The following is a 25,691-nucleotide window of genomic DNA, read 5'->3' as shown; positions in this document are numbered from 1 at the left end:
GGTTCCTGCTATGTTCGTTGCACTGTGCCTGTCCTGTTACAATATACATATTTTGATGTGTAACTCTCTTAAAATTAAAGTTCTGGTCATATAGCTTACAGGGACATACTTGAGCACTGTCCATTTAACCACACACCCCTTTGTCCTGTTTCATGTGCAGACATAGACTAGCTGTAATATTTATGTATGATTTGTTTTTTTAAATAGTGTATTGCTTTTTTCTGAAACTTTTTCCTTTTTCTTTCTTTTTTTTTCCATCATATTTCTACATTGGCAGAGCATCTTGGGATTGAATTTATGGGTATGGACCAATCATTCCTTTTAGCCTGCAGATATTAGAGCCTGAGAGATTAAAAACTTTTTTCATCTCCTCCTTTCAATTTCTAACCAATTTCTTTATGTTTTAGAAGGGATCATACAGCTATAACAACAACCTTTTTCAAAAAGCTAGCAGAGATCAGCTCACGCACATTCATTTTTCTGTTGGGGAGTTTTGATGCTTTCTTTAGCTAAGTTTTTCTAGGGTTGCTGGATTTTGAAAACAATGAATGCTATAGGTATGTCAATTATATGCATATTAATATATGCAAATTACATACACATATACATGCATGTTTATGTATGTAAATTAGCACCGAATTGCAAGCTACTTAGGAACTTAAGTAGAGGTTTACAGCTAGACTCCAGATCATCAAGTTGGCAAATATGTTCAGTATTTCTAATAAAGAATCCAAACTGTATGCTGACAATAGGTATTGTTTTTTACTTTGGAGCTTAAATATAATAGAAATAGAGCTTATAAACCCTTTACATGAATAGACTGTACTTATATGGCTAACATTTTTGTTAGTTGTTGTTATCTTGACCTGGTTGAGTTGTTATAATGAAGTTCAATTTCATTTTAGTTTGGAAATTCTCAACAAATGAGAACAACAAACTAGCCACTGACACTTTACAAAGAGATTTAGTTTAGATTCTTATTAAAAATGCTTACATGAATTGGCATTACCCTAAGCTGTGAACTCTAGAAACGCCCATTACAAATTTGAATTAAAAAAATCTCTCATGACCCAGCTATTATTATTATAGGATAATATTAATCTTAAATCATAATTCCTGGACTGTAATAGAAGAAAATATATGGCTACATTAATATGTGAGGAATTAAATTAAAATCCCATGAAAATTGGCTTGCAAGTGTTGTTTTACAGATAAACCTCCATCAGCAAATGTGCAAGGAACTTTTTAAAGCATTCTCAACTCCTTCTTGAAATATAATTCTTCAAAAATTTTCTAAACACCTATGAGAAGAAAAGCTTTGAAATAGAGCAAATTAAAGTCCACATGCATTATCAATTATGTATAAATTAGGGCAATGTGAAATTAATTGCATAATGTGCATGTTTAAAAGACCCATAGAGAGATTTATTATTTTAAGACTCACACTGGTTTGCATTTTCCTAGCATTCTCTAAAAAAAACCAGTCAAAGTATTTTGTAATTTTAACAGGCAAAAATCATCTCTAAATTCTCACTGCACATATATTTCTCCAAGGGCTTTTTCCCAAGACTGTTGTTAATTTATTTCTTCCAAGTTAGTTTGATGAACACTTTAAACAGTGTGTGCATTATTTTGCTGGATGTTACTAACTGGTTCTGTAAATGTTATGCCAGTTAGAGAGAGAGAGAAATCTGACAGGCAATTCAGCGACTGACTACATGGTGTAGAGATGAACATTGAGTCAGATGTGGCCAGGGCAGTGCTTTGGATTTTTTGGTTTTTTGTTTTTTTTCAGAATTGCACTGTTCCCTGAAGCCACTTTGAAATTCCCCAGCAAGGAGATTTTGAGTTAGTCTCCTGGTGTAAATTGGGTAGCCCCACTGATGTTAGAAGAGTGATGCTAGTTTATCCCAGCTGAATATCAGTTCATCCTTTGTAAATCTTCTGGTGAACAGGATAAAGTTCTGCTCACCTGTGCCATCTCTGTGGGTCATGCTGTGATGTTCAGTGACCAAAGGAAGCCCAGAGGTGACTGTGGCCCAGAATGTGCCAGCCTGGCCAAGTTCAGAGGAATTTAAGGTGATTTTCCTGTAGACTTCCAGTAGTTATACAGGCCCATGCCTCAGCCCTTGTGATTCTGGAATTGCTCTTGTGGCTGCCACCCAGGCATGTGACAGAAGTTTTTGTGCCTTATGCAGACTGGAAAGACCAAGCATTGTATCCTCTGTTCTCCAGCACTGCTTTGCCTTTCATGTCATGCTCTGATTACCTTCTCCTGAAAAGAAGCACTTAGTTCCTGGAAAGCCAGCAAGAAAGAGCTGAACATTGGTTCAGGAAACAGAACCTGTGAGACTGCTCTACCAAATCTGGAGAACCCCTCCACCCCAGGCTATAGGAGCTGCAGACCACAGGGGTGGAAAGGGATAGTCAGAAGACATTTGCCCTATTACCTCTCCTTTACTTTTCATAGGCATAGGGCTCCTCAGTCCAAAATGTGGGCCAACTTGGTGAAACAGAAGCAACTGTGGCACTCTATGATCTTGGTTCCATTACCTTTAGCTCCTTCAGGACAGCTGCACATGGAGCGAAGCCAAAGAACAGTACGTTCATCCTGGTCTGACAGGCCAGAAAACTGCTCCCTTTTTCTCCCTTCCCCCTATAGCACCCTCCTTATGTGTAATATGAGAGGTACCACACAACAAACACAGGAGAATCCAACACATGTACAACAAGCCTAAATAACCCTAACAACATTACCAAGATGATCACCAGCTAGGAGCTGGGCTCATGTAAAATAGCCCAAGTCTGGAGTAACCCTGCTGGAGTCAATGCAATTTATGCTGAATATAACCACCAGGAGGAGTTTTCACTTTTATTTAATCCTCTTCCTCCTCCCCCCCTCCATCCAAAAAAAGAGGTTGATATTTATTTATTCATTTTGATTTATTGGTTTAACATCTGACAGCCTGACAAGAAAAACACTTTTGGAGCATTCCAAATTTACCTCTAAATTGCAAAGCACAATTTTCCTGTTTCCAGTGACATCCTTGTAATATACCTTTTCCATGACTAACTAATAAATGTTTTCAGACGAGGCAAACTGGGAAGAGGGTCAGGAGCTGCTAACTAGCCTAGGCAAGGAGTTATGCTGTATGAGAAACCCCTTCAGACTCTGCTTCAGTCTTTCTTTTTTCCTCAAACATTTGTTCACTGTTTTTTTTTCCCCCAGTATCAAGCATGCTGTGCCAGGCCTGCAGTCATCTTCTCAACCTTTTAACCTTTTCTTTCCATGTATTTAATTTACCTTTCTCTTTTTTCTCTCTGTCCTGGTTTGGTTTGGTTTAGAGTTTCCATCCCTTCTTCCCTCCCTTTTTTTTGACTTTCTGTTCTTGGAGTTTTGTTTAATACATTTTTGTAGCATCCTAGTTTTACCAAACTCACTTTTCTCCCCCTCTTGTTAATAATCAGTGCTATTAATTTTGTCTGACAGTGTTCATGACCTGTTCACTGGTGTTTTGTTTTACAGTGGGGTTGGCTTGTAGGAAGAATTCTTTCCATGATAAGGTGCACTGTATCAGAGAAATTAAGATTTCTTTTCATTTGTTTGTTTGCTTCATGGAAAACTTTCCATTTGCCCTGAATCTTGGGCACCAAGGCTACATATGCAAGTAGCTGCTTTGAGACTGAAGAATCTTGAAGAGTTGATAATATCCAACTGTCTTTTTTCACATCTAGTACCTGCACTGGCATATAGCCATGCTTGAACAGTTGGCCAAAGCATTTATTAAATTAAAGTGTTGGAGACATTTCCATTTCTAAGTGATAGCTTCAGCATTTCTCTGATACAAGGCATTGGTAATTGTTGCTACTGCTATGTTTTGTGAGGCACTGGAGAAACAGGATGAATGTTGTGAACAGATCTCAGAGCCTTTGGTTATATAATTACAAGCCAAGCTCACACCTCAAATGTAAAAGGATATTTTGAAATTTCTCCTGTAAAGACCATTGAGAATTTAATTGATATGGGGACAGAAAAGGCATTGGATATGAAAACAAACCAAATAAGAAAAGAAAGAAGATAGATAAATTGGTCTCAAGGGCTGCAAAACTGGCCTTCACTCTAGCTGTCTTTGCAAGAGTGAAACATCCAAAGAATTTGCAAACTCATTTTATTACCTTAGTGCATTGCAATTTTATTTCCAGCAAATGCTGTGTTTGTCAATTGTAAAGTTGTTTCTTAGATATGATGTTTGTTAACAATAGAAGTGTTTTTAAAAAGAGAAAATGATTACTTTTGACTTTATTTGTACAGATGACCACTACTCCCTAGTACTGTATTAAGAGCTTTTGGTGTAGACCTGCTCTCTTTGCAGTCAATGAGTTTGCTCAAAGTGTGTGGTGGCTGTATTTCCATGTGGCTATGTGATTCTATGTAGTGGCATGTTGCATGCCAGCTATTGACTGTCTACTGCTTGCCTAACCATTCTACATGTTGTGATTGCCTCTGTTTTTGTCCCTTTCTAGAAGCTGAGGAACTGTACCAGAAACGGATGCTGACCATAACTGGCATTTGCATTGCTCTTCTAGTAGTTGGCATCATGTGTGTGGTGGCCTACTGCAAAACCAAGTAAAATTTTCTCTTCCTTTGTATACCTATGATTGTTAGTCAGGGTCCTCACAAATGACTGTAGCTCTTACTTCTCTGAGCATAAAATTGTAATCTGAGGTTCTCCAGATTTGAACTGAAGAGACAAATCTTTGCCTACGGTAGTCTGGTGAAAGTCAGGCAGGTGCAGATCTCTCTATCAAATGGCAGTGCAAAACATAAGAAAGAGAGGTATCTGAAAGGCTCATTGCCATTGGAATTTGACTAAAGTAAATTTCACTGACATGAATTTCTTCATTTGTCATATGTTCATAATCTCCTCAGCTGAAAGGGAACAGACCCCCCCAACATTGGAATCATGTAGCTATCCAGCAGTAAAGTTAAAGGATCAGCAGTTTGTTTGTACTTGAGAACAAGATTAACAGTAGTAGGAATTTCACTGAAACCAGTGAAGGGTTCCCCATTAAGTGCAGCAAACATTCAATCAGGGCCCTGACATGCATTTTTATATATCATATGTCCCTAGAATTCATCAGGCATATGTATTTTTTTATCTTGATATGCCCAGGATATCAGAGATCATTGCCAACATGTGGTAAAATGTTTTCAAACATGGCTGATGAGTGTGAGACGGGAACTGCCAGTTTATGGCCCTCCAAATGCAGCAGTGATGCCAGGCTGCTATCTGTGGGATGTTCTCTGTATGTTCCTTCTTTCTATTGGGGGAAAAAAACAGAAACCCTGAGAAACCTTAGAATGGTTAGAAAAGAAGATCTTAAGGGAAAAGAAATGGCTCAGATCACATGGCTCTACCTGCAACATACACTGCTGATCAAATGCTAAGATGACATCTTCTAACACTGAACCTTAATTCAGAAGTGTCATATCTGCAAAGTAATTCCATTAATGAAGAGGTTCCCCAGAACAAGTGAAGCATGTATTGGGTTTCCCATTATTCTTTCCTCTCAGCTTCCTGGAGTAATTTCTTTTTTGTAGTTAATGATGTCCTTCAACTAGAGGAAAAATGGCATATATGGAAGCATGCAGAATGCATACAGCTTGATCACTAAAGGTGAGAAGTAGTGTGGATTCCTAGGGACAGATTCCCAGACAGCATATATTAGGATTTCTGGCCCACAGATGATGAATCTAAGCCCCTGTAGGAACCACTTCCTCTACCAAGTCAGAGGACTTGGTTATTCCTCAGCTCCCCACCAATACAGGTCCAAGCTTCTGTGAAGACATGCCATGAAATTATGTTAAATCCTTGTCTATGCTGCTTCTGAACTCAGCAGGTATCTCCCTGAACTGCGCTTTCCATCAGCCTTAACAACCTCATGTGCCATGATGATGCCTGGCTAGCTGTGTCCAAAGACAAAGTCAACATGGATCAGAGACTGTGTCTCTTCTGGGAATGGCAGAGGTACCAAGGCAGCCCTGGTATGCTAATACCATTTACATGGAGGCAGAGAAATTAAACATGTCTTCCACTATTCACACATGCATGCGCGTGTGCACACACACACACTGTCAGGGCCCTGAGTATACTAATAGGCCTTAATGGCCCTGACCAGCCTCATCTGGGGCCTCCACCCACAGTCTCTGCCCATGGGCCCCATTTAAGCTCAGGCTTGGGCCTTCAGTCCCTGCCTAAGCTATGTCATAGGAGTAGTGGTCTCCAGCTCTGTCACAGCCATGCCTGTGCCTAGCCATGGGCCATGTTCATCTGAACACTGACTCATGGACTGACTTACTGTTTTGACCTTGGACCTGTCTTGCCACTATGGACCTGCCTGGTGATAAATGGGTTGTGTCTGACCCTAGTTACACTCACCAGACATGACCCTGACCTGTAGATTGACTTCCCAGCTTGACCTTGGACCTGCCTTATCACCATGACCTTGCCTGATGATCTGGACTCTTGGTTGAACCTGACTAACGTCTCCAGGTCTGCCCTGCTCACCTTGCTTGGGTATTGTGGGGTTGGGCCCTGGTTGTCGAAGCCCCTGCCCTGCCAGTCATGTTATCACACTTGGCTCCCAGCTCCCTGTCCCTTAGGGAGCAACCAGTCCTCACTGCTCCTTAACACACACACAAATTTTTAAATGCAGTGTTGAGCATTGCATTCTTTGCGTTTAGGCTTCTCTGACTGTTGCAGCTTTTAAGGTTCATTTTTATTGTTCTCTCCTCCTCCTCCACTTTGGTAAGCCTGAAATATTCCCTTCTTCAGAATGGTTACATTCTATAGTGTCCTGTCCTGCCAACAATAGCTGCAATTAGGCATACAACTTAGGGAACTTTATGTTAGCTCCTACCACAGCCAAGGTTATGTGCACTCTGCAGTGTGTTGGAGCCTGCATCTTCCACTTCTTTCCCTGGATTCTGTGGCAGGATGGTGGAAGCTTTCCAGTAGCATCACACAAAACTGGGAAATTCTAATAAATTACACCTGAAATTGAATAGCAGTGAGTCACCCACAACAATCACTCGTCGCTTCTTCCAGGTGTTCTTGCATGGCACAGGGTCCATCGTCTCAGTTGCTTCACTTGAAGCCATGCCCAGCTCCTGCTCAGCTTGGAGGTCACTGAACCTGTTCATCAACTGCAAGTCTTCAGGAGGAGCAAGAGCCTTTCACCTCATATGAGAAGCGATCAATTTCCAGCCTTCATCTACAGAGTTATGACTCACTGTTTCCCATGGAACAGAGTCCGCCTGCATCTCCACTGCTGTGAATAGCACAACTCAAATACAGCACTTCTCTCAGTTATATATTCCAATGTTGCATTCTGCATGGCCTCCACAGTTTGTTTTTAGCATGCTACAGATTTTGTTAGGTGGCTCATAATGACCTAGATGAAGGGCCAGAGTGCACCCTCAGCAAGTCTGCTGATGATACTGAACTGGAAGGAGTGGCTGACGGACCAGAGGGCTGTGCTGCCATTCAGAGGGACCTGGACAGGCTGGAGAGGTGGGAAGAGGGGAACCTCATGAACTTCAACAAAGGGAAATGTCAAGCTCTGCATCTAGGGAGGAATAACCCCAGGCACGAGTACAGGCTGGGGGCTGACCTGCTGGAAAGCAGCTCTGCAGAGAAGGACCTGGGAGTCCTGGCAGACCACAAGTTAACCATGAGCCAGCAATGTGCCCAAGAAGGCCAATGGCATCCTGGGCTGCATTAGGCAGAGTGTTGCCAGCAGGTCGAGGGAGGTGATCCTGCCCCTCTACTCAGCCCTGGGGAGGCCTCACCTGGAGTCCTGTGCCCAGTGCTGGGCTCCCCAGTACAAGAGAGACATGGCACTACTGGAGAGAGTCCAGCGGAGGGCTACAAAGATGATGAGGGGACTGGAGCATCTCTCCTATGAAGAAAGGCTGAGGGATCTGGGCCTGTTTATCCTGGAGAAGAGAAGACTGAGAGGGGATCTCATCAACGTGTACAAGTATCTGAAGGGAGGGTGTCAAGAGGATGGGGCCAGACTCTTCTCCGTGGTGCCCAGTGACAGGATGAGAGGCAACAGGCACAAACTGAACCACAGGCAGTCCCATCTGAGCATGAGGGAAAACTTCTTTCCTGTGAGGGTGACTGAGCCTTGGAACAGGTTGCCCAGAGAGGTAGTGGAGTCTCCTTCCCTGGAGATATTCAAAACCCGCCTGGACGCGATCCTGGGCAATATGCTCTAGAGGACCCTGCTTGAGCAGGGGGGTTGGACTAGATGATCTCCAGAGGTCCCTTCCAACCTCAACCATTCTGTGATCCTGTGATTCTGTGATTCTGTGAAGTTCTCCTGAGGAGAGCCAGAAGGCTTAGTAACTGGGGAAGGAGCAGTTGAGCTTTGTGCACAAGAAGAAGCATGCAAATTGGTCAGATCATAACATTAGTACAAAAGCTGGATGTTTCTGTTGAATGCATTAACAGCCCTGACATCCACCTGGTAATCATTAGGTTCCAGGGTTAATCTGGTATTGCTGTAATGAGACAGTTTCCACCTCTCAGAGCTGCCAGACCTCACACACTCACTCACTCTAGATTTCCAGGGCTTCCTCTACAACCCTTAACATGTTTAACTTTTTGAAATGAAAGCTGAAGCTTTGGAGTGCCCTGATGGGGTAAGGGACAAATTCCACAACAAATCTGTTGCTGCAGTATTACAGAATACAAAGTACTCTGGCCCTAGTGTTGTTATTAAACACCTTGCCTTGACTGCAAAAAGAAAAATGGCATGAAAGTCCATTGCTAGCTGCACAGCTGAAACAAGATGCAGTCCATATGACTCAAGGAGGTACCACTGTAAGACACATGGCTGCTTCTCTGTATAGGGTTGCTACTTGTACCTGGATAAGATGATAGATGTCACGGTCCCTGCCTTGTGTACTAGTTCTGTAGGCCCACAAAGGAGTGGCTTCCAGAGCATCCTCTTGGACTGAGCAGAAAGCTGTCAAATATACACATGTATTTCACACCACTATTTTCCATGAATGTGTGCAAGCCCTAAGGAAGGTGAGGCTGCCATATTCTGTGTCATTGCCTGCTCAGCAGTAAGCAGTGGCAACGCCACATGGTAAATGGAAACCACAGCAGGTGTAATCCAGAGGTCAAAAACTCCTTTTGGCCTCAGTGAGGGTGGCAAGGTGATAGGGTAAAAATCCCTGCCTCTTTTCCTTTTGGAAACATAGAAGAGGTCCCCCTGAAATGGAATACATTCTGGAAATTACTCTCTCCCTCCTCATACTTTTTCCTGTCCCTCTGTGGCCCTGCTGACTCTCAGAAGGGTGTTCACATACCTTCCCCTGCTCTACAGGTCCCCACAGCTCCAGCTGCAATTAGATTCATTATGTTAGGAGTTGCTCTGAGATCTTGCAGCAATGGGGAATGTGTTGACAATAAAGTGATATTATTATTATTATTATTAGCATGCTAAAAGGTGTAGCTGCTTTTATCTATTAAAACTATTTCCATCTTTCATATACAGGAAGCAGAGGAAAAAGTTGCATGACCATTTTCAGCAGAGCCTCTACTCAGAAAGGAGCAACATGGTAAACATGGCCAATGGGCCATACCACCCCAACCCACCACCAGAGACCATCCAACTGGTGAATGTAGGTTTTACTGCCTGTATTTCACTCTAGACTGTCAGTGCCACAGCAGAACTCATCCTGCAGCTTTTAAACTTGTATCTGCCAAAGACTGATGACTGGATTCTCTTGGCTTTCTCCACCCAGAAACAGTTAGGAACTTAAGTTACAAATGTGCAGTCAAATGAGAACATTGTCAAGGATGGTCAGCTTATTAACACATGCAGCAGTACTATAGCAGAGCCTGTGGGCCTAGAACACCAATACCAACAAAAACACATCAGAAAGAATTTGTAACTGCAACAGGGCTGGGTGTGTGTATGGGGATCATTTTCTTCAAACACATTCATGTCTTAAATTTCTTACTGTTCCTGGCCTGATGGCTGGTAAGTAGAGCAGGCTATATTTGATCTGGAACATCACATTATGAACTCATGCTTCAGACCCCCGGACACTGTGCGCATGAGCATCAAAAGGGCAATGCTCACTGTAATCCCCATTCCAGTAGTCCTTAAAACCAAGGTTCCTATTGTTTCTGAAGCAGGAAGAACAAGATGAGGCCTTCTGTATAAAAAAGTTGTAGTCTACAGCAAACTTCAGGGGACAAGTCTCTGTCCCACTGTAGTAAATGGCAGGACTCCCACTGACTTCAGTAGGGCAGGATTTCACCACCACTCCCAGGAGCACACTAAACAGGAACATGCTAGTTTCTATGAAAAGCATTGAGCCCTATCAACCAAGGTGTCACTGCTGTGTATGAGAGGATAAGTAGTGAGGAGTTACAAAAATCAGCCTTAGAAATAAAAGACTAGATGAAAAACTCTTTTTGGATAATGGCACAGGATGTGTGTTTGGCTGGTGAAGTGGGGCTGGGGCAGACACTCCACCAGCATCCCACCAGCCATTTGTGAGAACAAAGCTCTACACACATGGCTATTCATAACTTACATTGGCTTCTGTGAAAGAGGCCACAGTTTATACTGTGTATAGCCATTCCTTCCTCTCTATCTTTTCCTGTAGAAGTCTATTGTCCAGAAAGAAAGTCTGCTTCCTGCAACCACAAGCCATTCTTGCTCTCCTGTTCCATCATCACTGTAAATAGTAGTGACAGTTCAGTGTAGGGGTGAGCCCTGGCTCCACTGAAGTCAATGGCGAAGCTCCCGGTGACTTTGATAAGGTCAAGATACATTTTCAAAAGAGCTCAACTTCCAGCACTTCCCCTTTAGAGACCTAAATCCATGACCATATTTTTAAGAGTGGAGAAACCAAGAGTTCCTGTTAGAAACAATGGAGAGTCCTATCAGCAACAGCATCTCTGTTGAGACCAGTGGAGATCCCAGACAAAAGAATGTGTGCAGAATACCAGGAACTGCACACCTCCAGCCCCATCTGCACAAGGCTTTTGGACCATTCTGCAGACTGTCCCTCTAAGAATTGAACAATAGGTTTACTCTGGTGCTGCAGCCATGTGACATGGTATCCTCTAGCACTGGAAATAGCCATTTCCTGCCCAGATTCTTTATAGCATAATGGACAAAAGAATTAATTAAGTACTGCTGTGTTGTCCATCAGAGAGCAGTATTTTTGATGCATCTGGTACCAATGGGTGTGTTACCTTTCTAAGTCTCTGTCCATGAGGACTTCTCATTTCCTTATACCATGCGCATGTTGTTTATAACCTGTTTGGGATGCAGCCCTTTGCAGATTAATTCACTTGTTTCCTCCTGTTCTGAGTTTAAAGGGGATGTGTACACAGAAGCGTACATGAATACACTAAAGTGTGTCAGTGCAATGTCTGTGTGCGTGGGTGACAAGGTCTGTGCTTTGGTGTGTGTAAAAAAGTTTTTGCTTTTTTTCAGCAGTACATTTCAAAAAATGTAATCTCCAGCGAGCACGCCACTGAACGAGAAATAGAGACTTTGTTTTCCACAAGCCATTACATGTCAACAACACATCACTCTACAACGGTCACCCCGACACCCAGACACAGGTACTGGAGCAAGAACACAAACAGCATTGCAGAAGGGGGGAAAAAAACCAAAAACAAAAACCTTGTATTGTCAGTGCTGTTGTTGCATGAACAGAAAAAAAAATAACAGAAAAAAAACAGAAAAAACAACCAAAAAACTGTATTCCCTTTGTAGATTTTTAATTTTAAGAATAATGGTATTTGATGTCATGTCATCAAATTAATTATCTTTCTAGGAATTTACAAAGAGCTTTCTTGATTGCATGGCATTCCATTACTGTGAATTTTAATATATGCAAACTACTAAATCATGACAGGTCTTTTGTTTTAAAGAGTGGTCTCCACTCCTAATGACTGAAAAGCCCTTTCCCTCCCTCCCTTCATCCACACACACAAAACCATCTTGATGTGTGTTTGATCATGCTATTCACAAAATTCTGCAGGCCCAGTTCTCAACCTTAAGCTTAAATTGCACATCCGGAGCTGCACAGAGTTCTGGCTCTTCCCTTATTAAACTTCTGTTAGTTTGCTTTCTCCTGTTTTGCATTTAAAATCATATTGCCCTCTTACCCTCTCCTCCCTCTTTCTCTTTTTCTGCCTGGTCTTCTCCAGTTGGAGTAATGGCCACCCTGAAAGCATTATCTCTGAAAGCCATTCTGTGCTTGTGAGCTCATCTGTGGAAAACAGCAGGCACATAAGCCCAACAGGACCCAGGGAACGCCTCAGTGGCCTTGGAGGTCCATGGGACTGCAACAGTTTCCTCAGGCATGCAAGAGAGACTCCCAACACCTACCGAGACTCCCCTCACAGTGAAAGGTATTACAACTCCATCTTATTCCCACTAGATGGCAGGGCCTGGTGGTCTGAAATAGATTCAAAGTGAATTCTAGTGGGTTGGGATCACAGAGGAAACCTAGCAAATCTATTCATGTAGGCATGTGAATGCCTGTCCTCATTCATAAAGGTATAGAGCTCTGTAGTTTAAAGGCTGCCAAATACATTTCTTCCCTTCCTGCCTCTTCTGGACTTATTACTAGCAGGCAGCAGTTAACATTTGGATAAACTCCACCAGGAATCATTTCCCAGAAATTTTCATTGTAAAATAAAGTAAAAGGGGACCTTTGCCTAACTCTGTCAGTTACTTGCAAAAAGCAAGTAAAGAAACTTATAGATTTTGTCAGAAACAAAAGATGAGGAGAAAGCAATATATTGTTCCATTGGTGGGAGGTTACCAAGGACTCCTAAGCAATATAGGAAGTCAACCACCACCTACTTTCTGTGGGATTACAGTTCCTAAATCCATTATGTCCTTTGAAAATTCTCCTTGGAATTTTAGTAAATAAAAGCAAAGAACACAAACTGAAAGCCAGAAGAGCCCATGCTCCTATTAAATCAACAGTAGTTACAAACAAAGCTAGCCAAGAATTTTCCAACAAAGTAATGTTTTCTCAGAAAAGACTGATTCATTGATACCTAAGGTGTGCCTTGAAATGTATCAGCTTCAAGAAAATTTTCATTGAAGAAGGCTTCTCAGCTATGGGCTGGTATTTTTAACTCAAGAGGATGGGATGGCCCCAGAATAACCAATGAAAAGACTGAGAAGCAAATGACATTTGAAAAGAGCTTTGCTCCAGACAGTCAGGAGCAGAACAGAAAGTAGTGTTACTGGATCAATTCTCTGAGCAGTGTGGAATCACAGTGTGTTTGAACTCCCTGGATGCCCATGATGTGAAAAATACAGCCAGACAAGCCTCATCAGAAAGGTGTTTGAATTGCATAGGAGACACATTGTTGGTTTCCAGAAAGATGAATATGCAGATGGAGCAGAAACCAACTGCTACACGAAGAAGAACTGGTTAAGAGCGTAATAATGAACCATGGCTATAATCTTTCTGAATGTGGCTTATAGGACTACTAAATATAGTGTAGCTATCTCTCTTCTTGCTTTAGGTTTCATGTGGAAAATAGCCTGTAGTTTACCCTGGAATTTAACTTTCAATAAATGTGGTATGTAGCATCTTTCATGACCCAAATCATATAAAAAGCTATGGCCCCAGTCCAGCAGAGCACTTAAACACATTCCTAGCTTTTAATCCTGTGAGTAGTCCAGTTGAAATCAATGGGATTGCTCATATGAGTAAAACTAAGCATGTGGTTAAGTGCTTTGCTGGATCAGGACCTATAGCAGTAAATATTGCATTGTCTCCTGTCTGGGGACCATATGGAATGCATTGCCAAGCTCATGCTGATAAACTGTGTTATAGTTTAGTATATTTGGGCCTCTGTGTGTGAGGAGCAAAGATTGTTTGTACAATCTTTCTGGAGTGCCTGGGATACCCTAGGCAATATTCTGATACAAACTAGGTATATTTAGGGGGAAGGAAAGAGAAGGAATATGCATTTTTCCATTCCAATAAGAAGAAAGAGGGCACTTCTCCAAATACAGCATCTTCTGAAGATAACGTTCCAGGAGAAAATATGACAACATTTCTGCACTGATGGCCTAGCCCTGTATCTGAAATGATCGTGAACTCTGAATACAAGAGAGAGGTCCCTGGGCATTAAATTAGGTCTCATCTATTTTTAGCATGCAAGAAATACATGGCAATTTTTTTCTGAGAGAAGGATTGAGTGTATATAAAGGAGAAAAGGAGAATTATTCACAATTAAAAGTGACTCAGAAACATAAAAGAATGTAGAAGCTAACAAATGAAGCTATATCAATAGCTATATAACTTGTATCAATGGGCCTGTGTGATACATGCAGCTTAGACAGATTTTGAATTTTGACACAGCTGAAATTCAGGCAGGTGAAGTTTGGGTAAGGAGGAAAACAAAGTCAAACAATTCAAAATGTCATGCTGGTCTCTGATCAAAAGGTTTCATGCAGATGCTCACCTGGTATGAGTCAGTACAACTTCATAGCATCCCATGGAGCTCTACTGATTCAAATCAGCTGAGAGTTTTGCATTTTTTGTCTTCTTCCTCTGAAAGTGAGAAGGGCTCTATAATGGCAGCTTAGCTCCACTTATAAAATCACTTTTGACCACTACTCTCCCTACAGAGAGCTATCAAAGGACTTGGAGCAAATTCTTCAGAGAGGCTATTGACACTGAGCCAAACTGTCCTCTATGTCAGTGATCATTTCCACATGAGGACAGAGAATTCTCCATGTTTAGATTTATGAAGCTATTACCAGAGCATTCTGTCTGGAGCTTGGGCCCTTGTCCCCAGCAGAAATGGCAAAGAAACACTTGTCAATACAGTAATAATAATAATTATAATAATATAATAATCTGAAGGAAAGCTCATAAGGATTGTATTGCACTGAAGGAAAAGCTGCCATTTCAAAAATATATATTTCATGTTGTTTAAAGCCAAGAACAGTGCTATAAGACAGTAATAGCAGTGTGGAAATGATTTAGCAAGTGCTCAAAAAAGTTACAGTGCTTATTGCAACTTATTGGGGAAGATCCCCATTTGCTTTTGAAAACTCAACCAGTTTTAATTTCAGGAATTCATCTATGTCATTAAGCTTCCTGGCTCACATTATTTGGTTGGTACCAACATTTGCATGTATCCCCACTGGGCAACCCCAGGAGGGACCTGCATCCCTGGGCATGCTTCAGACACAGCACTGAGCATTCTCATTTCCATGTAGATAGGTCAGTCTCAAACAGAGTTCAAGCTGCCTTTGTGAGAGGCAATGGGAGGAACCCTTCCAGGATGGAGCATCTGCCATTTTATCTTCTTGAGGTGTTGTTACAAGAGTGTGTGGGATACATGGAGCCTGTCAAGGGGCTATCAGCATGACAGGTAGATGGGCCCTTGTATATATTCTAAAATGTAGGGTGTTTCTGGAATTTTTCCTTTGAAACTGCTAGCTAGGTGGCCCAAGGGCACTCCAATAAACAAAGCTGCGTGGATTAGCTGTGAATTTGGCATCAAGCTATTCCTGCAGGCAAGCCCACATGATGCAGCATGAGCAGTTCAGGAAATGACTAACCTTCAGCAATTTGTTGTTGCTTCCTTAGCTGAGTCTGACCAAAGGAATACCCCCACTGAGGATGGTTCAAGCAGACTTGTCTTACCATGCTCCAAAGCCAACTGCTGCTGCAAAACTGAAGGGAAGTTACCAGCGGCTGAGGAGGTGGTATCCAAGATCATTACTAAAAGCTGAGGCAACTAGCAGCCAAGGTGTGAAACAGTACTAACCTGTTGGGATAGTATTGCAAATCCTTCTCTGGCTAGTCCATAGTAACTAAAGTTGGCAGAATCTGGCCTGAAGTTTTTGTCCAAGGTTTGATTTTCTCCCTAGTGTGACACAGCCTGGTTTGACAGAAATGGGTGAAGCCCTAGAAAATTGCCCCTCAGTTCCTTTTCATTTTTTCACCATCCTCATTTGCTTATGCCCCAGGTCCTGTGCAAACGCTGCCTGAAGTGCACCAGCCATTGTCCTTTTGAGAAAATAGTTGCAACTGCATTTTGCTTCTGTCTGTCCTCAGGTCTCTGAATCCCATTCCTAGAGTCAAGAAAGAATTTATGGTATCTCTCTGGTTCTCTCAATACAAACAGACCTTGTGGTTTTGCCGCGTTCCTCTTGTTCTCAGACATTTTCCCCCAGAGTCCCAAAAGTTAGTGGCTTTAGAGGCTCATATATTGTAGAACTAATAGCAGTAAGTATCTTTACCTGGTATTTACAGTCTAGTGTGCGGATACTGGGGATCTTAAGAGAGACTCATGCCTTTTTCCATCACCGCCCACAAGATCACCAGTGTTTAGGTGTCACTGCCTACATGCCTGCAATTTGTGTGTGTGTGTGTGTGTGTGTGTGTGTCCTTCTTCAGGTATGTCTCAGCTATGACCACACCAGATCGCATGTTACTTGTAGATTTTCACACTCCGACTTCTCCAAAGTCTTCCTCTTCCAAAACATGTACACCAGTTTCCAGCTTAACCATGTCTGTCCCTTCTGTGGCTGTGAGTCCCTTCATGGAACAGGAAAAACCACTGTTTCTGGTGCCCCCACTGCGACCACAGGAGAAGTATGAACACCCCCTTCAGCAACTCAGCTCCTTCCACCACAGTCCTGCCCATGAGAGCAACGTTCTGCCATCTAGTCCATTGAGGATAGTAGAGGATGAGGAATATGAGACAACACAAGAGTATGAGCCAGCACAGGAGCCTCCAAAGAAACTCACCAACAACTGGAGGGTAAAAAGAACAAAGCCCAATGGCCATATTTCCAGCAGAGTGGAAACGGACTCTGACACAAGCTCTGAGAGCAGTAGCTCTGAGGGTGAAATCAAAGATGAAAGAATAGGTGAAGATACACCTTTCATGAGTATACAGAACCCCATGGCAACCAATCTAGAGCCAGCCACTGCATACCAGCTGGCTGAGAGGACTAACCCAGCAAATCACTTCTCCACACAGGAAGAATTGCAAGCAAGGTTGTCCAGTGTAATAGCTAACCAAGACCCTATCACTGTATAAAACAGAGTCCATAGAGCTACATGTAAAATGTTATTTTATATAATGAAGTATTCCATCTTTAAATTAAATTATTTATTTTATTTTAGCAATTCTGCTAATAGAAAACAGGAGAGAAAAAAACTTTTATAAATTAAATATATGTATATGCAGTTGTGTTATGTGCCATATGTAGCAATTTTTTGCAATATTTCAAAATGGAGAAAGATATCAATGGTGCCTTTATGTTATGTTGAGAGCAAGTGTTGTACAGTTACAAAGATTTCTGTCCCATAGCATTTTGAAAAACCTTCTAATCTTCAATTGTCTTGGCTTTTTTTGTGCACTGCATTATGATGCCTTATTGTATAATTTGCAAGAATTGCAGAAGTCTCTCTGTTTGCTTGTAGTAAACTCTCCAAATCAAATAGCCCTGTAATGTCATTCCCACCCCACAAACCCCCCCTCACAAAAGCACATACCAAAAAAAAGCAATTTGAAAACAATAACAAAAAACTGTTTTCTTCTACAAGACGTTTTATTTGCTTTCCATATAGGAAATGAATTTTGTCTGCTCTCTGCCATCCAAAAGGTTTGCTTCATTGGGCACTGGTATAATAGTAGATCCAATAGCATGCTACTATTAATTACAGTAGAATAACAAAAAAACCTGTATTAAATAATGCTACTTATAGAAAGTAAGTAATACTGTGATTTTTAAATGAAATATTATTAATCTGAGGTCATCTTGTACTCACTAGGCACTGTCATTTCATTATTTTACAGATATTAATTGTTCTAATTATCCTTTAGAAAATGGGTTCAGGATAGCTGAGTCTTTGAACCCAGTACTCTACAAAGAAACAAGATTTCTATTAGTTTAAGTTAATTGGGAAAATATTATAGCAGATATCTGTAACCAAACAAGGAAGAGAACTAGCTGGAAAACAAATATCACTAATAAAAATGCAATCAGTTTTGACCTTGACTTACAGGGCAGAACTGATTTGCTGAATGGTTAAAAGGTATAGAGACAGTAGGAAGAACATAGAGGAGGAAGTCTGAAGTTCATATTTAGAGGCCTGTTTTGATGTAACTATTTGGGGTGGGGGAGGTAAGGCCCATGGAAAGACCATTTCTATAGGCAAGCACACTGTGTGGATTACCATTGTACTGTGTATTTGCTATGAACATTCATGTGACCAATGATGGTCTTAGAGCCTTTGACTGGCAATGGACAAGTGTGCTGTCAATGCTAGAACTGTTGCATCATTTCAGACAGAAGTAAATTGTCTCTTTTGCACTGAATTCCAATCAGTTTCGTCATGGTCACTCTGCCTCTTCTCTTCTTTTGATTTTGTTGTATGTTCAGTTGGCAAAACACAGACTCAGGACTGTGAAAAACAAAAGTTTCATCTGGATTCTGAGAGTGTGAAAATGAGAAAATATGTTCTATAGGTATTACTGGACTCTAAATAAGAGCCATGTCAAGAGAATGAACATTTCAGCCAAATGCCACTCGCCCTTTGTGCCACATTCTGGTCCCAGTTAGATGGAGAGAAATAAGTCAAAGGAAGTTATGTCAGACATACATAAACCAGGGGAACTAAGGTCTCAACTCAGTAAAGTATATGCTTATGTTCATCCCAGCAAATATTAATTTTAGCATATGCTAGACTCCCACTGACACATCCAGGGTATGTGTAAAGTTAAGCCTATGCTTAAGGGTTTTGCATACTGATTTGTGTATTTGAAAAGCCCATCGGAGACTATGGACTTTGTCATACATGAATTGTCAGGACTCAAGCCCTCCTTGCTGTTTTTCCCTTAGTTGACATGTACTTGAACAAACCATGTCTTTGCATTCCCTCTACAGAAAACAGAAGCTATGTAAAAATTCTAGATATCATGTGCTCAATTTCCTTCCTTTAGTCAGGTCTATTTATATGCAATCCTATACAGTAGTACAGCTAACCCCTGAGAAACTCTGCAAGCCCATAGTAAAGAAGGACAGGTGGGCTTTTCTGATGCCTAACAAATTGCAGACCACAAGATTCCAGTGGACTCGTGTGGCCGAGTTACCAGAGGCACTTGAAAATCCATCCCTTCAGTAAGGTTTTTGGTGTCCCAAATTGCTTATAGAAGAGACAAGACAAAAAAAGGATGGCAGTGGAAGAAAAAATTGCACATGATCACCCATCTTAGTGGCAGAACAGGCAATATAACCCAGGGCCTCTGGAATGTCCTCTAGTATAGATTACTCCCTGGGCCAGCTCACATTGAGATACTGAGGAGACAATGGCCTATGACAGATTAATCAGAGGGGAAGGGGAACTTGCATTGAAGTGGAATAAATTATTTGGCTATCTAAAGTGTTATTAAAGATTACAAAGGACCAATGCAGAAGGGAGGAGTAACTCTCTGTCTATGAGCTGTACGTGAGATGCATTTAATGTGGATCTGGTGAAAAAATGTCACAAAACTTTTGTTGCACTACTAGGCTCTCAACTCACCACCACCCCCCAATACACATTGGGTAATACAAGGCTGGAGTCTTCAAAGGGACCTAAGACTAAGGAAAGTCAATTGAAGATTTGGCTGCCTGAGCCCTTAGGTCTTCAGGGGAATCCCAAACTTACAGCACAAGATCAAGCAACAATCAGTTATGGGCGTTACCCTTGCTTGTTACTCACAGAACTTGATCCCCTCACCTCTGGACTTATTTTTAGCACATTGTGAGAATGATAGGCTTCTGTTTCAGTCAAGTCCACACTCCAAAGTTAGCAACTTTACTTGGACCCAGTTTCTGCTGCCAGGTTGTAGCCAGTCCTTACTTAGCTAGATGCTAGATCCTGCAGTAGTGGACCCAGTTTCTGCTGCCAGGTTGTAGCCAGTCCTTACTTAGCTAGATGCTAGATCCTGCAGTAGTATGCAGCAGAGTCAGCAAATGCATGAGGAAAAGGCCAACTCCTCTCTTGGGGCTGTTTGCTCCATTACCCAGACCACTGATCTAGGCAGTTCCATTACCCTTGGATCACAACTGTGTAATCCTTGCTAACTTTTGGCTGAAGCCTGGCAAGAAGACACATGCTTTGAAGAGGCGTAAAGTCCTGCAATGGCTGTGAAGTAGTTCCGATTCTCATAGTTTCCATGTTATTTAACTTAGGCTGTGGGTTTTGTGTTTGTACATGCATGTGTGTGTGCATATATATGTGGCCATTCTCCATAATAAAAGGCTCCCTTCAGGGACATACAGTTGAAAGATGATGTGCATAACCTGGTACAGCCTGCCTATTCAGCTGCTGCAAATCAGCACAGCTCTGCAGAAGCCCATTTACACCAAACAAAAACCTTGTCACTTCTCTTCATCCAGTTATTCCACTCCCCATTTGAGCCACCTTAACACTCCTAGGTTTGAGAGAATAATCACTGACATTACCAGGGAAACAGGAAAGCTCTTTCTCTTTCCAGTCCTTCAAAACAACAAAAGTGAATCTCTGCTTCTCTCCAGTTACTGTAGCTTCACACGCTTTACAAGCAGTTACTCGTACATCCAAGATAACAAACTTGTGCGTCCTCAATGAACACATCTCAACCTGGTGAACATAAGCCTCTTCTTGGACCTGCAGTGTGGCTACATTGCATCAGCTGGGACTTACTTCCAGTAAGAAAGAAAAAGCACCTATGAAATGCTGCAGGGAAAGGCAGCCAAATAAAATGGCCACACATCATCATTTAAAATTCTCTATTCTATTGTAAATGCATGTTATACATACTTGGATGTTTTCTGCATCATTCGCTGTCTTTATGAGTTATGTGTCAAATGAGCGTCTCAGTTTATTGTGCAACACTGTAAATAATATAATGTCCTCTATTTATTTATTTATTTGTAGGCATCTAACACACAGAGTTGTCCTTGTATTATTTTAAGATATATGTTAAAATATTTGTGCTTTTTTTATTTTGCTTTAAAACATTGTAATGTATCCTCATTTTTCCCTTTTTTCCTTTAAAAAAAAACCCACTAATTTATTGTTCAGGAGAGAGAGAATGCGTCCATAAGGAAAACTGTTCAAATAAAACACCATGGAAGCCAGAAGCTACTGATAAACTAAAGAATTTATTATCCCAAATACAGATAAATGAGTAATTGTTGATTTATGTAAGGTTTTGTTATTAATTTTCAGTAAAAGAGGTGCTGGAATAAATTGCTCCTGTGTTGTACTGGCCCAACTGCCCAGCAGACTGCGTCAGACCCTAGCCATCACATTTCTGGCTCCAAATGCTATTGTAAAGGCCTTGCTTAGTTTAGCTCCAAATTTGTTCTGAAGGTTACCTTCGTTGTGTGCCACTCTTCCCTGAGTTTTCTAACTTGCCGTAATGGAGGTCTCTGACTCTTGTTCCTAGACATTTCTAATTGCTTAAATTAGGATGATCAACTTTGCACTGAGCATTACTGCTCAGCAGTGAGGTGTTGGGGCTGTAAGAGGTCCATGAAAGAGGTCTATGAAAATATCATCCCAGTGCTAAGTAGGAGTCCAAAAAATGCAAATCAAATGTTAGGAATTTTTAGGAAAGAACAGAGACAAACCAGAGAACATCATCATGCCACTGAATAAATCTGTGGTTTATGCAGTTCTTATATACTGTGAGTAGTTCTGGTCCTCTCCTCTCAGAACGCATATAGTAGAACTGGAAAAGGTTCAGAGCTCAGCAAGGATGAACAAATATCTGGAACTGCTTCTGTATAGGAATAACTGAGTAAGCAGGGAAAGCCTGGAAAAAAAGACAATGGAAGGTAGATATGACAAAGGTCTATAAAATCTTGAGTGGCTTGTAGATAAGGTCTGACTGTTCACTATCTCTTCCAATACAAGAAATAGGGGCATCAAATGAAGCTAGTGGGAGCCATATTGAAAATAAACAAAAGGATGTGGTTCTGTATGCAATAAATAGTAGACTGGGGGAACTCTTTGCCACAGGAAGTTGTGGATTCTAAATGTTTTCATGGGTTCTAGGGGAGCCCAGCCAAATCCATGGAAAAGAAATCCACTGAGGATTACTAAATCCATAGAAATCACATGTGGTTCAGGAAATCTCTGAGCTAAAAATAGGTGGAGGTTGGGAGAATATTAGGGGAAGTATCATATATTCTTGCCTTGCTCTTACTTTTCTCCATCTATCTGTCATTGCTGGAGAGTGGGCAAGGTGTACAGCTGATCTGGCTGTCCTTACGTGATATTAATATTTAAAGTCACTTGCCATTGACAAGGATTCAGTAACAGAGGAAAAGGCAAGAGTGAGCAAGAGAGAGGGGAATGCACCAGAGACGTCTTGCATGTCCTTTATGGCTACCTGTTGCCAGGTCCAGTGGAAAAATGTGGGTCAAATTCCTTCCACCTACCGATAGCAAAGTAACCATGAGTAGTATAAGCACATGGTTTATCAAAGATAAGAAGCCAGAGGTGCCATGTCCCCACTTCCTGCAGATGCCTCATCCCTACTTAGTCATGTGTCCCACTTACCCCAGAAATCTCTCCTCTGTTCCAGTCATATGTTTTCTGACTCGTACAACTACTCTCCAAACAGTGCTCTCTTTCCTGAAAACATCATGTCCTTTTTAAAACGGAATGCTATGGACATTGCATTCCAGAGGAAGCAGCTACAACATCTGCTCTCTATGGCCTGTGGCTACCACCGTGTCTTTTTCCTATATCAGCATAACAAGGGGCTACTTTCTCAAAAGCTTTTAAAACTGTATTCTAACAATTTAGTACAGAATGACTGGATGGTTATGCAGTTTGTAAAAAAATGAATATAGAGCTTTCCCTGTGACCAGGACTATTCAAAATATATTTCAAAAGACGCAGACCTGTATTTCCTGTAATGATTTTCATAAATGCATTATGTAAATAAAAGTTACAACCCAGCTGAAGTGTTTAAAAAATTTCTGTGTGTGTGTGTGTTTTAGTGTGTTCTTTAACTGTTCTCCCCTCCATGTTCTTTTTTAAGTAGAAAACAAAGTTGAAGGGTTTTACAATTATTTATTTTCAGCAGTAATCTTTACAGGGTGAGCCACTGGGATTTAGATAGCTTTCTCTTCTTAGGTGGTGTGGATGTTGTTCCTTGGTCCTCTTCAGTCGCTGTCGGTTTTTCCAAGAGATCCCAGTTTGCCGTATTACCCATGACAGAAGATGGGACATTCACTGATGTCAGGGCCCTGAGTGCACTAATAAGAGCGCAGCTAACAGAGGCAGTGGACAGACACAACAGTTTGTGCAGCAGTGTCTGGGCTCTGCTTAGAACTTCTGAGAACCTTGTTGGAAGTTGTGGGGGCTTTCTGGGGACCCTCTGAAGAACCAGAGGGTGCTTGCTGCTGACAGGAAAGGAGAGCTAGGCAAGAACAGCTACAGAGGGCCTTAACTTCTCCTGGGAAGCTCTAGCTAGGTGTAGCTGCTGCTAACAAGCTCTGTTGGTTGCCCCTGATCAGAGGGAGGTGGAGCCTTTGTTCCAGCCAGCCCTTGATTAGGGTGGGTCAAGCACCCTGTGAGCCAGTGCTAGGCAGAGGCCTATACAAGAGCCAGGCCTTGAGCACAGCTAACAGAGGCAGTGAACAGATGCAGCAGTTTGCACAGAAGGGTGCAAGAAAGCCCCTTCATCTCCAGTCTTAGTAGTGCATGCTCCCTCAGGTATGGTTATGACATGCTGCAGAGCTCATTCCCTGGTAGCTGTTGAAGTTGCTGCATCAGCTGTGTCAGAGGCTTCCAGACAGACCTTCTGACAGTGGATGTAGCTCTACAGGTCTCAGGCTGCAGGGAGTGCCTGGGGCTGACAGTCATTTCTTCTGCAGAAGGCGTGCTGTTGTTGATGAGCTGTGTCATCAGGTCAAGGAGTTACAGGAAGAAGTAAGCAGGCTACATAGCATCTGAGAAGATGAGCAAGAGATAGACAGGGTATTCTCGGGGACCCTACAGCTTCAGGAGTCTCACTCCCCCCCCCACAGCAGTGGAGATGCAGGTGGGCTCTGTGCCATGTGGAACAGTAAGTCATAGGTCTGTAGAAGAGGAAGGCTGGAAACTGGTCACTCCTCGTATGAAGAGAAAGGCTCTTGCTCCTCCTGAAGACTTGCAGTGGACAAACAGGTTCCGAGCCCTCCAAGCTGAGGAAGAGCTGGGCATGGCTTCAAGTGAAGCAACCCAGCCAACGAACCCTGTGCCACACAGGATCACCCAGAAGAAGTGGCGAGTGATTGTTGTGGGTGACTCCCTGCTGCAGGGGACAGAGGCACCCATCTGCCAACCTGACCACTTGTCTAGAGAGGCTTGTTGCCTGCTGGGGGCTTGAATCAGAGATGTCATGGAAAGACTGCCAAGGCTTGTCCATGCGTCGGACTATTGTCCCCTGCTGTTCTTCCACATGGGTACCAATGATACCAAGGGCAAATTGGGAACTATCAAAGGGGATTTCAGAGCTCTGGGGATGGTGGTCAAGGGTCTGGGGGCCCAGGTTGTTTTCTCCTCAATCCTGCCAGTTAGGGTGAAGGATGAGAGGAGGAGTAGATGGATTCTCCAAGTAAACAACTGGCTGCGCTGCTGATGTTGGCAACAGGGTTTTGGTTTCTATAACCATGGGACCCTGTTTGAAGATCGACAGCTGATGAAGAGAGATGGGATCCACCTCACTAAGTGGGGCAGGCGTGTCTTTGCCAACAGGTTGGCCAGCCTGGTAAGGAAGGCTTTAAACTAAGAAAGATGGGGGAAGGGGAGAGTTATAGAGACCACCCAGACAGCAAAACGCAGCTCAAGTGGGGATACCTCCAGCAAGCGCATGCAGCCAAGGAAGTGCCTACAAGACAAGACTACAGGGTATCCTCTTGCACCCCGCCTGGGAAATCAGCATGCTCAAATACCTCTCTGAAGTGCCTGTACACCAATGCACACAGCATGGGGAATGAACAGGAAGAATTGGAGATCTGTGTGCAGTCGCAGGGCTTTGATCTCATTGCAATTACAGATCCCTGGTGGGATAGCTTGCATGACTGGAATGCTGTCATGAATGGCTACGTGCTTTTTAGGAAAGACAGGCCAGGAAGGCAAGCGAGGTGGTGGAGTTGCCCTTTATGTGGGGATCCTAGTGCACAACAAGTTGAACGAGCCAGCAAGGTGCTCTTGCAGCAAAAAAGAACAACATTTGAAGACAGCAGCGTTTGTACAATGTAGTAAAAGTCACAACAGGTGAAAGCATCTTTTGGTGTCTGTTGAGTTTCTACCAGCATGTTCAGTCTTCAGTTTGGAAGAGTCAATATGTTTTGCCAAAAACAGATTGCTATCACCTGCTTTAGAGGCGCATCAGACATCAGAGGCCATTATGACCAACAGGTTAGTAGACCTAAAGAGATTTGAAGTACAGGATAAGACTCATTGCCATTTTCCCATTTAGGATCAGGCCTATATTTCACTTTGCTGTCCAGAACACTCTTATCAAACATGAAACATGGCTTCTTCTGATAGCTTAAATGGTCACAAAAGTCCTCTGCAACTGTTAGGGCCCTGAGTGCACTAATAAACCCTAATG

The 25,691-nt window shown here is 42.3% G+C and overlaps 1 protein-coding gene across 1 annotated transcript in view; it reads left to right on the top strand.

Annotated features, from left to right (window-relative positions):
* LOC104151802 (pro-neuregulin-1, membrane-bound isoform) overlaps positions 1-17,149 on the top strand; it is a 104,767-nt gene extending 87,618 nt beyond the window's left edge. The window contains exons 5-10 of the mRNA XM_068924592.1: positions 278-301; positions 4,525-4,627; positions 9,574-9,700; positions 11,536-11,666; positions 12,258-12,461; positions 16,493-17,149. Of these exons, the coding sequence (XP_068780693.1) occupies positions 278-301; positions 4,525-4,627; positions 9,574-9,700; positions 11,536-11,666; positions 12,258-12,461; positions 16,493-17,141 (1,238 nt within the window). The 3' untranslated portion in view covers positions 17,142-17,149. The remainder of the gene's footprint in view (positions 1-277; positions 302-4,524; positions 4,628-9,573; positions 9,701-11,535; positions 11,667-12,257; positions 12,462-16,492) is intronic.
* Positions 17,150-25,691: the final 8,542 nt, after the last annotated feature.

Source organism: Struthio camelus, chromosome W (genome assembly GCF_040807025.1).
Source record: "Struthio camelus isolate bStrCam1 chromosome W, bStrCam1.hap1, whole genome shotgun sequence".
Taxonomy (NCBI): domain Eukaryota; kingdom Metazoa; phylum Chordata; class Aves; order Struthioniformes; family Struthionidae; genus Struthio; species Struthio camelus.
This window is presented reverse-complemented; position numbering and strand designations above follow the sequence as displayed.